This window comes from Solanum dulcamara, chromosome 7, assembly GCF_947179165.1.
Source record: "Solanum dulcamara chromosome 7, daSolDulc1.2, whole genome shotgun sequence".
Classification (NCBI taxonomy): Eukaryota; Viridiplantae; Streptophyta; class Magnoliopsida; order Solanales; family Solanaceae; genus Solanum; species Solanum dulcamara.
The window spans coordinates 58,641,647-58,655,330 of NC_077243.1; the positions used below are offsets into that span (position 1 = coordinate 58,641,647).

General features: G+C 37.8%; 1 protein-coding gene across 2 annotated transcripts; it reads left to right on the forward strand.

The window, feature by feature from the left end:
• The first annotated feature begins 1,122 nt into the window (after positions 1–1,122).
• On the forward strand, positions 1,123–13,208 carry LOC129894693 (uncharacterized). Of its 2 annotated transcripts, none has more exons than XM_055970354.1 (3): positions 1,123–1,597; positions 10,278–10,556; positions 11,903–13,208. In XM_055970354.1, the coding sequence occupies exons 1-3, from the start codon at positions 1,328–1,330 to the stop codon at positions 12,977–12,979; spliced, it is 1,626 nt and encodes a 541-aa protein (XP_055826329.1). In that variant the 5' UTR covers positions 1,123–1,327; the 3' UTR covers positions 12,980–13,208. The 2 variants fall into 2 exon arrangements, with proteins under 2 accessions (XP_055826329.1, XP_055826330.1); XM_055970355.1 differs by having other exon boundaries at positions 1,123–1,585.
• Positions 13,209–13,684: the final 476 nt, after the last annotated feature.

A 13,684-nucleotide genomic window follows, 5' to 3' on the forward strand; every position in this document is an offset into this window, starting at 1 on the left:
AAATATCAAATTTTTCTCATGATCTTTAATTCAAAAGGCTATGAAACTGGGTGCAGAATTGTCTCTGGATGTTCCATTTAAATTATAATTTTTTCACTGAAATTTGCTTTACACCAATTCGTATGGTCGATTTTGGTGTATTCATCACAATAGAATTTATTAAAGCAACATAGTCTACTTTTTATTTTTGATTGATCTTGTGGGGTGGTACGAATTTTTGTGATGACTATAGAGTTTAGGGGTGGAAATCGCGAAGTGAAAGAAATGAATGGTGTTGATTAGCATGGGTGGCTGACTGTCGACCACGATTATGCGAGATTAGATAAAAATAGAGTTAGACATTAAGGAGTGAGAACAAAACGTTTCTAAAGCTTCATACATACGTAACAACAAATATGATAGAGATGATGCCATATGACCAAAATTTTGCAATTTTAAGTTGGGATATACACTATTGATTCATGACAACTATATTTTTGAGCTTTAGATCATGCAATATCATGAAGATTAAGCTTCTTTGTTCGAGCTCTAACTTATTTTTTCTGCTTTGTTGTTTAGAATTTTTTCTACTTTTGCTTTTCAATTTAGGATTAGTTTATTTTCTTATGTTTTATCCCGTGTCGATGCTTCCTTTTTCGTTGGTTAACAAAACAACTCTTGTAGCTTTTTTTTTTTTTAATATTTCTTTTTAAAAAATTCTTCACAAGTCTTAACAAAGGACTAGTAGTGTTCATAACAAGATACTACAAGAAATCAATTTTTATTTAGATAAAAAATAAAAAGATGCTATCGAGAATATATATATGCACAGACGAAAGTGGTGCAAGAATTACGTTCTTCATAATGGACAGAAAGAGACTATTGATCAAATCAAAACAGATTTCAAGTGCATACAAAAATTTGTTGAAGAATTAGAATTGTGACAAATCCAATAAAATAAGGAACAAGCTTTGAAGTAGGACTTTATGCCAAATGCGTGGAAAAAAAATCAGATAAAAGATTAAAATCTTGAAATCTTTGATCAATTTTTTTTTTTTTGAGAATTTGAAAGTTCAAATATCATTAATATAAGATGAAATTAAAGTTAGAAATTTTGTAGGGAACAAACTTGACTTCAAATTATCCCAAATTATATTGGCAAAACCAGCACTGACTCCACATTTGACAGACCAACAAGCAACGTTAATGACCTTTGTCTGTCTTCCAATCATTACGGAATAAATATAGGGTAAAAGAATAAACCCCCATAGTTTTCAGCTCAAGTAATCCAAAATCACAAGAACAGTGGTAAGCGTCTCTACAAATATATATACACACTACATCATCAATGAATACGTCGCAGTATATGGATAAACAGATCATGGATCTATCCAATTCACTGAGCAACAATGACTTCATCGACCTTTTGAACTCTCAGGACGACCATCATCACATCAACGGCGGTATAAAAGGGGAAAATGTTGTTCCTAGTTACGAATTCCATCCGGTTCTCCCAATCGGTACATCGCCCCCCAATTTTAACATTGATTCGGGTCATGTTGTTGGTGCTGGGGCTTGGAATTCTGCTGAATCCAAAACTAACACTGTTAGCATCACAGTAATCGCTCGTCTCTATCTTTTTACTTGCTTATGTATGTGTATACTTAGATTAGTATCTCAATTAACATTGAACCATACCATTTCTATCTCTCTCTGACCCCACAATGAACACGTGCTCTGTTTGATTATCTTGTATGTGATTTGGTTGATGGCTAGTTCTGATGTCTAGTTATGTTGGTGTGAGCTTCGATTTTTCTCTATTTGTTGCAATCCTTGTGGTTGTGGCTAGTTTCCCTTGTTAGTTGCTATGTTTTCTTATTCTTTGTACTTGAATTTGCTACAATAGTCTCTCTACCTCCACAAGGTAGTAATAAGGTCTGTGTGTACTCTAGTCTTTCCAGACCCCACTTGTAGGATTCTACGGGGTATCTTGTTGTTGTTGCAATCTTTGTGGTTGATTAGTGTTGTTTTGCATGTATGTTGACTCAATATCATTTCCTTCAGTTGGGTTTGGCTATGTGGATCCTCTTAATTGATTCTGCTTCATTTGGATCCAGTACAGTGGGATTCAATTAACACATGCAGTCCCAACTTGGACATTTGTTGTTTGATGATGCAATTTCAAGTGGTTAGATATGGCCCGTAATGAGTGGTATATTATCCGCTTCAGATTTTCAGTAGGCTTACCATAAAGACTTGGTGTTGGATATAACGAAATTTGTGGTCTAGATGTGACATTCAATATTATCTTTCTTTTATGAACTCCAAGCTAAACGAAGGAAAGTAAAGTTCCTATTGAGATACTCTTCATGTTGATTAGGTAATGCTGAACTAGGATATGAGTTATGGATATTAAGCCGCTTAATCAGTAAACAGTAGTACAAGGAAATGGAACTCTAAATTCTTAGGAGGTGTCTACCTTAGTGGTGGTGTTGGAAGCCACATCCTTCTTATTCATGTCTTGCTTTGCATAATGCTCTACTACGAGCTAAACCCTTAGAAGAAGTAAACATTTAAGCTTAATCCTGAAACCCTTATCAAAAAGAAGGTAAAATGTTTGTTCCAGAAACTATTGCGATGTAAGTTATTTTCTTTTCTTTTCCTATATGATTAGTTAATATTTCCTTCCTTATATGATTCAAGTACACACCCTATGTTTGGGGGGGAGGGTATGTGGCACATTCCCTTCATTTCCAATTTTTGTATGTCCCACTTTTCTTTGTTGGTTGTTTTCTAGATGTTCTCCTGCACTATTAAGGGGGGGGGGGGGGGGGCTTACCTTTCTCTCTCAAGTTTCTTAAGAGGAAACGGTTGCTCAAGTTGCTGGAAATTTGTGGATGTAATCAACCTTAGTATACTGAAATCAGAAAAAATACTAGATAACAAATAATAGATATGTATGTGTAGAATGCTCCTAGGCATGTTTACCAATGCTTTCTCTCTCTTTTCTAGGACTGTAGAAGCTTTCCTTTCTGGCTAGGTTCACCGGAATCAGCCTTTTTCCTTTCCTGCCAACAGTATTCACCCACACTGTGATTATTGATAAAAACCTCTTCCCCCTTTGTATCTCTTGATTAGCTCTGTCTTTTGTCAAGGGGGGAAAGAAAATATACTTTAATGCTGGTTTCAAGTCTTTTTATATTACCAGATGGATCTCAGGAAACAATATTTGGTTCGACTGGGTTGAGAGAAGTAGATATTGGTTGAGAAGGATAACCCTCAGCAAGACGGTTATGGAATGGGTCTCCTTTATTCTCCAGGAGGCATCGAATGACCAAAAGAACATGGTGAGGAGATGTAAGAAAAAGATCAGGTGGCTAATATCTTTGGTACGAGAGCAAGTACAATGACCATGGTAGGTACATGTCATGCCCTGAGTCTACACCCAAGGCATGGCCGACACTCGAAAATCATGCCGGTCCCAAGTGAATCCTTGGCCTGGCTGGCTACTTAGCAGAAGACTCGACTCAATAGCGAAAGCATTTAAAAAAGGGTGAGCATTTCAAATACTTAAATGTAAATTCATGCATGTCTAAAATAATCTCTGAGTATAATAAAAACAAATTTTAAAACATAGATTTAAAAGACTAGACAATCTCAACTCTATTTATGAAGCCTCTATAACTAGGAATAGGTGCTGGGACAAGCCCAAGGCTACCTCAAACAAACTACTAATACTAAAACAAATAACTGTGAAAGAGTCCTCCGAAAGCAAGGAGGTTTCACCAAAGGCTGATGAATATGTGATCTCAACGGAGCAATTGTTGATGATCTCGAATACCTGTGTCTGCATCATAAAACGATGCAGCGTTGAAAGACGTTAGTTCATGGAACGTACGATATGTAAATGGTTGAATGAAGAAACAACTAAACAAAAAGTAAACACTGATGATAACTTGATTGGTATGTAAAGCATGAATGTAAAGTAAAACATGTAAAACTTCATAATTGAGATAATGCAATATATATAGAATCTAAAATAAATACTTTACTTCTTGGGGAGTTTCTCTAACCGACAACCAACACTATGAGCCTCGTGATGAAATTATGTCTTGCCTACAGTGCCAGATCTATTCTATACCTTGCTAGAGTGTAGGACAACAACTCAATTGATGGATCAATCTAAAAGTCCTTATCATGGACTGAAGTGAGGAGTCATCCGAAGTTGGCTACGTAATTTATTGGGTTCGAATTGTTTGAACTCACCCAAATCGGTGCTCAATACTACTCTCAAAATATGCAATAATACTCATATATTCACTATGAGTGAAATACTAAAAATGGCTTCTTGAAGTCTCATTGAACTTTACTATGACTGGCTCAATCGTCTTTCTCTAACCTTTTATACTTTGTTTAAGATAAACATGCGTTTGGAACTACTCATGTTCCCTCAAACTCATTCTCAAAATAAAAGTAATGCATAATACTTTAACTTTTCAATTATGAAAAATCATGCATAATAAGTTTCAAAAAAATCATGCATAATAATTAGTAATGCAAAGCTTCACAATTCAAATAATGCACTTGAGACACCCGAGTTTCCTCAAAACTCTTCTTTTATTCATAGCTTTGAAATACTCATTCTTTGACTGAAAATAATGGATAATATGTAGCAATGTAACAACTCAATCAGGGTTCATGTGGAAATAAGCATGAACAACAATTTGAGGATTAGAATTATAATGATTAAACGCAGTCCGAATAAACATACATAAAACTCAATGAAAAGAATCATGACTCATTCGAAGAACTCAATACAAATTGGGTTAATAAACCCTAGCTTGAACTCTTAATGAATGAATTTAGATGTCGGGCATGAGGATGAACTTAGCCTTACATACCTGGAAGAACAATGTTCTTGAAGAAACATGAAGAGTTCGATGAGTGCTCTTGAAAACTTAGCTTTTTTCTCGAATCTTTCTCTAAGTCTTGAGAGTGATTATGAGGAGGAAAGGGTCGAATGGTACTATTGAAGGACTTAACTAGGTACCAAAACGTCGAGGCTAAGATTGGGAAAGGGTAAGAAAAGACCTAAATACCCTTCATTAAAAGCTGTTAAAGTCACCTACGAGGGTCTATCTACAATCCATAGATGTCATGCCCCGAGTCTACCCCCTAGGCGTGCTCGGCACTCAGAAACAATCGCTGGTTCCCAAGCAAACCCTTGGCCTAACTGACTCACTGAGCAGAAGACTTTAACTCATAAAAGACACTCAGATGGGCACAAGATGTGTAAAGAAACTTAATTTCTCCAATTAGTAGCTCAATACTTAAATGTATATATGCAAGATAATACTTCAATGTTTTCAAAACATAACTCAATGTATAAAGACAAACTCAAATGATTGAACTGTACTCCGAATAACTAGTCTATGAAGCCTCTAAGACTAGCTGTAAAATAGGTACCGGGACAGGCCCATGGCTACCTCAAAGTGATAAATAATAACTGAAAAGTACAGACTCAAGAGCGTCTCTAAATGCAAAGAGGTCTTACCAAAGCTAAGTAGAACTGATCTTCAACAGTACATTGGTTGAGGATCTCTATCACCTGTATGTGCATCATAAATCTGTATCATAAATCTGCATCATAAAACGATGCAGGTTGAATGACATCAGTACATGGAATGTACGAGTATGTAAAATGGCAAAAGAATACTTACATCAGGATACTCAACTCTAAAAATAGCTCAACTCAAATAAGCATGCAATATAATAAAAGACATTGCTTTAAATATACATGAAATAGTAATGCAATTCAGTATATGAAAATATAATACTTTACTTCTTGGAAAGTTTCTCTAACCGACAACCATTACCTATGAACTACGTGATGATACAACGTTCTGCCCACGTTGCCAGAGTCATCCCATACCTTGCCAGGATACAGGACAATAACTGAACTATAGATCCATCTGAAAAGTCCTCTTTTGGGACTATGAGGAGTCGCCTGAATGAACGGGATGATCCTATCTACACTGGCGGTGTAGGTTATGGGGTTGGAGTTATCTAGACTCGTACCCAAATCGGTGGTCGATACTACTCCCAAAATAACTTTACACTGCGCATCTCTGAAGTGAGTGAACTCACTCAAATCAACTCTTTTTGTCTCTTTTGGACTTGGCTCAACTTAACTTTGCTTAACTGATCTCTTTCTCTTTAAGATAGGTAAAAAATCTCATCATCAATAATGCATTTAAAAGCATATTTTAAACTTCTCAATTCAATCTCAAAAATAGATAATAATTGTAGTAAACTCAACTCATTTATACATAAAATACTCGTGCTCAAAATAGATATTAAGAGACTTCTTCAACTTATCTAAGCTCATGCTCAAACTCTTTCTTGATTAAAATGATGTAAATAATCATTCTTTAACTCAAAATAGTGCATAAGTTATTTTATGCAAAATTCAACTAGGGTTCATGTAAATGCCAACATGATACCATAATTTCAAAGACTTAACTCATCACAGTATAATCAAATATGCATACAAAAATTCAATGAGAAATAATATAGATACTTAAGAATTCACTTACCGGAATTGAAACTCAAACTCAAAGCTTAACTTGACTGTATGAGGATGTAGGACACTAGGATGAACTTAGTCTAATGTTCTAATAGCCGTAATACCTGGAACGAAGATTAACCTGTCGAAAATTGAAGATCTCGCTTGAAAACCTTGAACCCTAGCTCTTCTTCTTCTCTCCAATGCGTGCTCTCAAAATTTCTAATTGTTAATGAGAGGAAAACCCCTTTGGGTACTGATAAGGGATTAAATTGAGTCCCAAAACGGGTTGGGTTAAGTTTGTAAAAGGTGGAGAAAAGACTGGAATACCCCTCATAAAAATGGACTGGGCCATCTACAGGCCCCTTCCTACGGACCGTAAGGTCCTCCTCGTAGGACCTGGGGTCCAAATCATGACCTACTGAAAATTGCCTAAGGGGTCTAAGACCACCCTTGTACGGGTCATAGAAACTCCACTCGTAGGAACCTAGGCACTTGGCCTGGTTCCTGATGATGGACCTACGGACCACTTCTTACGGGTCGTTGGACTGTCTTTGAACCGTCTTGCTAATTCATAAGAAAAAGTCCTGCACATCAGAATTTTAGGGTCTCTAATCCCCCACCTACGAACTTCACCTATGGTCCGTAGGAACTCCTACGGGCCGCAGAAGCTACTCTTGGGATGGATTGAAGAAACTCAGATTTTTTGTAAGTGTTGGGGTGGCCCACGAATAGCCACCTACGACCCATAGGTGTCACTCGTAGGCACTGGACAACCTATTCTTCTTGTTTTTTGTCAGGTTTTCTCTTGGTTCTCGGACTTGGTCTAGGCTAGAATAATACGGGGTGTTACAATATCTCCCCCTTCAAATCATTCATCCTCGAATGATAACTAAGCTAAGAGTTAAACTCTATCACATGAATAAGGAGTGTGAAATAACTGAGAAAACTTTTAATGTTCTGTAGCCTCCCCATTATAGATGTGGCGCGCTTCACACCGATAAGGAGGACTCTACTAGACACGGCTTCATAGACCCTTTAGGACTCTTGAACTCTGGGCTCTGATACCAAGAAAGTTTGTCACACCCCGAGTCTACACCCTAGGCATGACCGGCACTCGAAAACCATTACTGGTCCAAAGCGAATCCTTGGCTTGGACAGCAAAAGTCTACTTAGAAGATGTTTAACGGGGTATTTTGGGTACTTTGATTCAGCAACACTTTCAAGACGTTAGAAGGTGGTCATCCTTCGTGTGGAAGAAAGTTTTTGAGGTGAACATTTACGAGATGGCTGTGAATCTCTTCCTTTTTGAATTTCCTAACAGAAATTTGGCTGATCAAATTATTCAAGGTGAATGGGTTTGGGAAAATTCCACCGTCAGGCTGGAATGGTGGAGACCTTTTGTTGGATGCACGCTACTTCAACAGAAGGAAACTTCGAATGGATCAGAGCAGTAGGGCTACCTCTCCGTCTGTGGTCTCATGACACATTCCTGGAAATAGGTGAGAAGTGTGGAAGATGACAGAAGAGGAGACAGAGCTTAAGAACCATCTCAAATGGGCTCGAATAGAAGTTTTTGGCGAGGCTCGTAATATACCCAATGAAGTCACCATATCAAAGGAAGGGTGTAGTTATACCATTCCGATTTGTGCAGCAGAAGAGGAGCAGGTTAAGTACTTGAGAGTAATTGTGGTTTTTTCTGAAGGAACCTCAGGTCTTCATGTCAACCGGAGGAAAAGTCATATTTATCCCATTAATTCTGTTCCTAAATTGAAGCTTTTGGCTTCTATTTTAGGAGATGAAGTGGGTCAGTTACCCATTGTCTATCTTGAAATGCCACTGGGTGCAAAATCAAGATCCAAAGAGATATCAGATGCAGTTTTGGTGAAGTGTGAGAAGAAACTGTCCAGATGGAAATTTGAGTATGTGTCTTGTGGAGTCAGGCTTACTTTAATTAATGCTGTGCTTAATGCTCTACCAACCTACATGTTGTCTTTATTCCCCATTCCTTCTGGAGTGGTTCAAACACCGGATAAAATTAGAAGATCTTTCTTCTAGCAAGGCAACAAGGACAAGAAATTTCCACCTTGTTAAGTGGAAAGAACTGATCAAGACCAAAAAACAGGGTGGAATAGGTATAAAAAATCTGAAGAACCATAGTAAGGCTTTAATGCTGAAGTGGCTATGGAGGTGTTCTAAGGAACCCCAATCTCTATGGAGCAGTGTGATCAAGATGAAATATGGGGAGCTGGTCTGCTGGGTCACTAAGGAAGCCAAAAATCCTTATGGAGTGACCTTATGGAGGTCTACAAGAGTTTGGTGGCCTTTTCTAAAGTGACATTTTGTTATCAAAGTTCATAATGGTAACAAAGCACTTTTTTTGGAAAGACAAATGGTTGGGCAATAGGAGTTTGCAAGACTTATTTTCTGACCTATTTGTTATGGCTCAACAGACGGTGGCTGAGATGTGGTCACCTCAAGGTTGGGAGCTAACCTTCAGGAGACTGATGAACGACTGGGAAAATACCTAGATTGACTGAACTTTTTAAACATCTCAAAACTTTTCAGGGGTTGCAAGAGGGAGGAGGACTGCTTGTGGTGGACTGGACACTCCAAGGGACAGTATAAAGTGAACTCAGGGTATAAAATTATAAACACTACAGTCACAAATCTTTATCTGGCCTTGGATGGGAACTTATCTGGAAAGTAAAGTTACCACATAAGGTTGCTTGCTTTACTTGGTTGTTGTGCTTACCCAGGAGAACTTGATGAAGATAGGCATTACCTTAGCTTCAAACTGTTGTCTGTGGGACTGGTGCTGCAACTGCACGACATTTATTTTTGCATGTAAAGTCACAGGTCAGCTATGGAAGATTTTTCTCAATCTCAGAGGCATCTCCTGGACAATTTCTAGTAAGATTGCTGACACTGTTTTTAGCTGGGAGGAGGCTGGGATTGGGGTCTAAGAGCAGAAGTAACTGGAGGTTAATTCCAGCCTGTATTTGGTGGACCATCTGGAAAGAAAGGAATTCCAGATGTTTTGAGAATAGAAGTAGCACTATACAGAAGATCAAGCTTAACTGTGTGCTGCTATTTTGTTTTGGTGTACGAAGTCGTATCTTGAAGACACAGAGACAATCCTAGATGTTTTTGATTCATGTTAGGATTGTATCCTGTTTCATCTTGTTTTTGTTATTTTCTCTTTGGCACTTTCTTTTGTAAAGGGGGTTTTCAGTACTCTGGCTTCCCAAGTACTGCTGTATAATAAGTTGTTACCTGTTAAAAAAAAAAAAGGTATACTGAAATCATTTTCATTCTGGCACATCTAGATGAAGAAGCACCAAAGGAGCTAGTATATGAAAACAATGCTTTTACTTGGCCTTTATTTATGCATAGGAGAGGAAGTAGGTCAACTGATCTTTCTAATTTTCCAATTATCTTTTTCTATGATATGGATTCTCAATTTGGAAAGCGTCAGCAAGAAAAGACCAAGTCTATGCTTCTCTTTGTACATGCCCAGGATGCTCCTATCTGTACTAGTTGATTGTAGGATTTTTTGTGGCACTAGTGTTCTTGTTTTATCTATTTTTCATTTCTCTTGCTATTCATGTGTGTTATGCTGAATCCCATAGTTGGAGTTTGACATGCTTTGTTGGGTCAGATTTTGGAAATATACATAAGTTCTGTCACTAATAGGGCTTTCTGTATTGTTATTTCTCTAAATTCAATGCAGAATTATGGTTCTCTTGACTCAATAGAACCGACCAAATTCATTGTGGAGAAAGATCTGAGCACTATTGATGCATCTTTGTTATCTGAAATGGATTATACAGTGAAGAAGTATGCTGATAATCTTCTACATGCAATAGAGAGTGTGAGTGTTCGACTATCACAATTAGAAACTAGAAGTCGCCAGATTGAATCTTTTGTTGAGGAACTCAAGTTGTCTGTTGATAACATCCATGGGAACACTGATGGAAAACTAAGACTGGTGGAAAATATTCTGAGAGAGGTATAATCTATTCAGTTTCTTCCTACTTTGTTCTCTAAATAAACTGCTGTAGAGCTGGGCAAGTGTAGGCTGCATTTTTTTGGGACCCTTCGTTGATTACAGTTGCACTTATCTTATTCATATGTTTATTGTTTTCTCTTGCTTGCTGATTTTTACACTAATCTTAGGAATCTTGCACTCTGCCTTTGCGTATTACTGTGTCGTCTATTTTCGGGTAATATTCTTTTAGAGCAATACCCTCGGCATAAATATGCTCTTATTGATACAATTCAGTCACACAAGGAGAGAATTCTCTAAGTAAGTTATGTTCAGAAGTAATTCCCTAGGTTTTGAGCTATAGAGATGTTTCGTGAATTGTTCTCAATTTGATCGCTACGATGGTTCCTGTTTCTGAGTTGCGTCAATATGTATTGCACAACATCAATTAGGCCTTTTAAAAAACTTTGCATTCATGGCTCGTTAAGGGTTTTCAGCACTAAATTCATCATTGTTGTAAGCATGTAGAAGTGGGTCTTGAATTTCAAATATAAAGATTTAGTTTAATCAAGTGGGTGTTGGAAAAATTTGAAATCATTGTCATGGATGAAGATTGGTAGTTTAAACTTTAGAAAAACTTTAGATATACATGTTTGGCCTTGGCAAGTCAAACTTCAGGCAAAATGTCGAAAGTTTGGTCATGGCAAGCCAAACTTAAGGCAAAAATGTCGGAAGTTTGTTGCCAATTTTCAAACATGAATTTTGCAACTTTGGTCTTGTATGCCTGAAGTTGGTTCAAAAGTGGCCAAACTTGCAAATTTGTAAACACTGGGGTTATGGCTTAAATGGTTGTCCCAAAATCGGCTATCTATGCACTGGCCCCTTCATATTCTAGGTGGGCCCTGGCCTATAGCAGTACAACTATCACTTCAAAGATTTTGTTAAAAACAGAGATATCAGCATTTGGAAATGGATAGATGTTATTAAGAACTGATGGATCTTTTGGAATTCCTTTTATTTTCTGAATTTGAAAGAGGATATTCTTGGATGCTCCCTATTCTGGAAGGAGAGAATCCCGCCTATAGCAAATTGAATGAAATTTACCATAATGTTCATTTGGTGATTGCTTAAAGAATTATTTGTCCTTGCTTCTATTTCTGTTTTATTCTAGGCAAGATCAAATTTTCAGCTACCTGTAAAAGCACATTGAAAAGTTATTACCTATAAAAATAACAAAAAAATGAAATTGGACTAAAATCAAAAAAGAAAAGAAGATGAAATTCGAAATTAAAACTTTAGCTGCTTCCCTTTTTTTTTTTGTATCATCTTTGTGAACTATGTTATTGTCTTGATACACAAATTTCATGTAGGTGCAAGATGGTGTACAGGTCATAGAGAGTAAACAGGATATAATGGATACTCAACTGCAGCTCGCAAAATTGCAAGTTCCAAAATTTGAGCAGGAACTAGACACCCACAATAGTACACTTGTTGACTCAGCACATCATAGGGCATCTGCTCCTCTTCAATCTCACCTACAATTTCCTCCTGCTGCGCTTGCTCAACCGCCTTCCACTCTTCCTCCACCAAATGCTCCTCCACCCCCTCTGCAACAGAAGCTGCCATCTCAAGTTCAGCTTCAGGGCCAGTTTCCCCAGAATCCAATTCCTTCTGGCACTCAACGAGAATCTTACTTCCCATCAACTGGTCAAGCACCAGAAAACTCTAGTCAGCAGTACCAACAATCTGCACCACAGCAGCAGCTACAGACTTCTATCCCACCACCTCCACATCAACAGTATCAGCCTTCCCCTTCATCACTGTACTCTCAGTCACCTCCACCTTCTCAAGCTCATCCGCCTCTTCCATTGGTTAATCCCTCACAACCTCAACCTCCATCGATCCATCATCCTGAGGAGAGACATTTTATAGCGTCGCAGACTTATCCACTAGCAAACACTAGTCAATCTCCCTCTCATCCATCAAGTGGAGCCCCTGCGTCCCATCAGTTTTTTACAGCACCTCCTAATCTGTTTGAGCCTCCATCTAGCAGACAGGGTCCTGGATTTTCCAGTGCATATGGCCCATCAACTGGACCTGGTGAATCTTATCCTTATAGTGGGTCCACAGTCCAGTATGACAGTGGTTCCCCGTTGAAAGCACAGCAACTTGCTTCACTTACAATGGGCCAAAGTGGTGGAAGTGGTTACCCACAGCTTCCCACAGCAAGAATATTACCTCAAGCGCTACCTACTGCTTCTGCAGTTAGTAGTGGGTCTAGTTCTCCTCGTACTGGAAATAGAGTTCCTATTGATGATGTAGTTGAGAAAGTGACAAATATGGGTTTTCCAAGAGACCAAGTAAGAGCAACTGTGCGGAGACTGACAGAGAATGGACAGTCAGTTGATTTGAATGTAGTGTTGGACAAATTGATGAACAGTAGGTAAGGCCAGCCTCCATGGGGCTGGTATGGTAGGTAACATGTTTCTACTTGTTCATGTTTCTGTACAGAAGTTTGAGGTACATATACCAGATACGGAAATAAAGAAAATCACGGACCAAGTTTGGGAAAAGGAAAATCTCTGTTGGATTTAAGCGGCTCTATTTACTTCTGTCATAGAACTTCATTCTTGTGCTTACACTCTGTTTATTGTTTATTAATATGGCATTTCCTTACCCCTCTTTATGCCTTTCTTCTCTCTTTCATTTAATGATTACAAAGGATGTTGTGTTTACTGTTTGGCCACCAGTATTTTTTAAAACCACTGTTTAATTGTGATGAAACGATTCAAAGCCAGGGTTAGCTTCACGAGAACGGATGTCCTCAAAGAAGTGTGTGTTTTGAATAATGACGGCCAAAGTTATTCCAACAAGAAGATGCCAGTTCTTTGAATCTCAACTTGGAGTTTAGTATCAGCATTAGTATATTAAATGCTGAAATTAGTTGGTTTAATTCAAATTTATTATGCTTCAAAATTCTTAGAGAAAATGACCAAAATAGTCCTTGATGTGTGGAGGTTGGACCTATTTTGTCCTTGATGTATCCCCTTTATTGAAATAGTACCTAATATATGTAAAAAGATGATGCATTTGGTCCAACTAGTGGTGCTGAATGGATGGGTTGGCCTAAAATTGAAGAAATAATTGAGTTA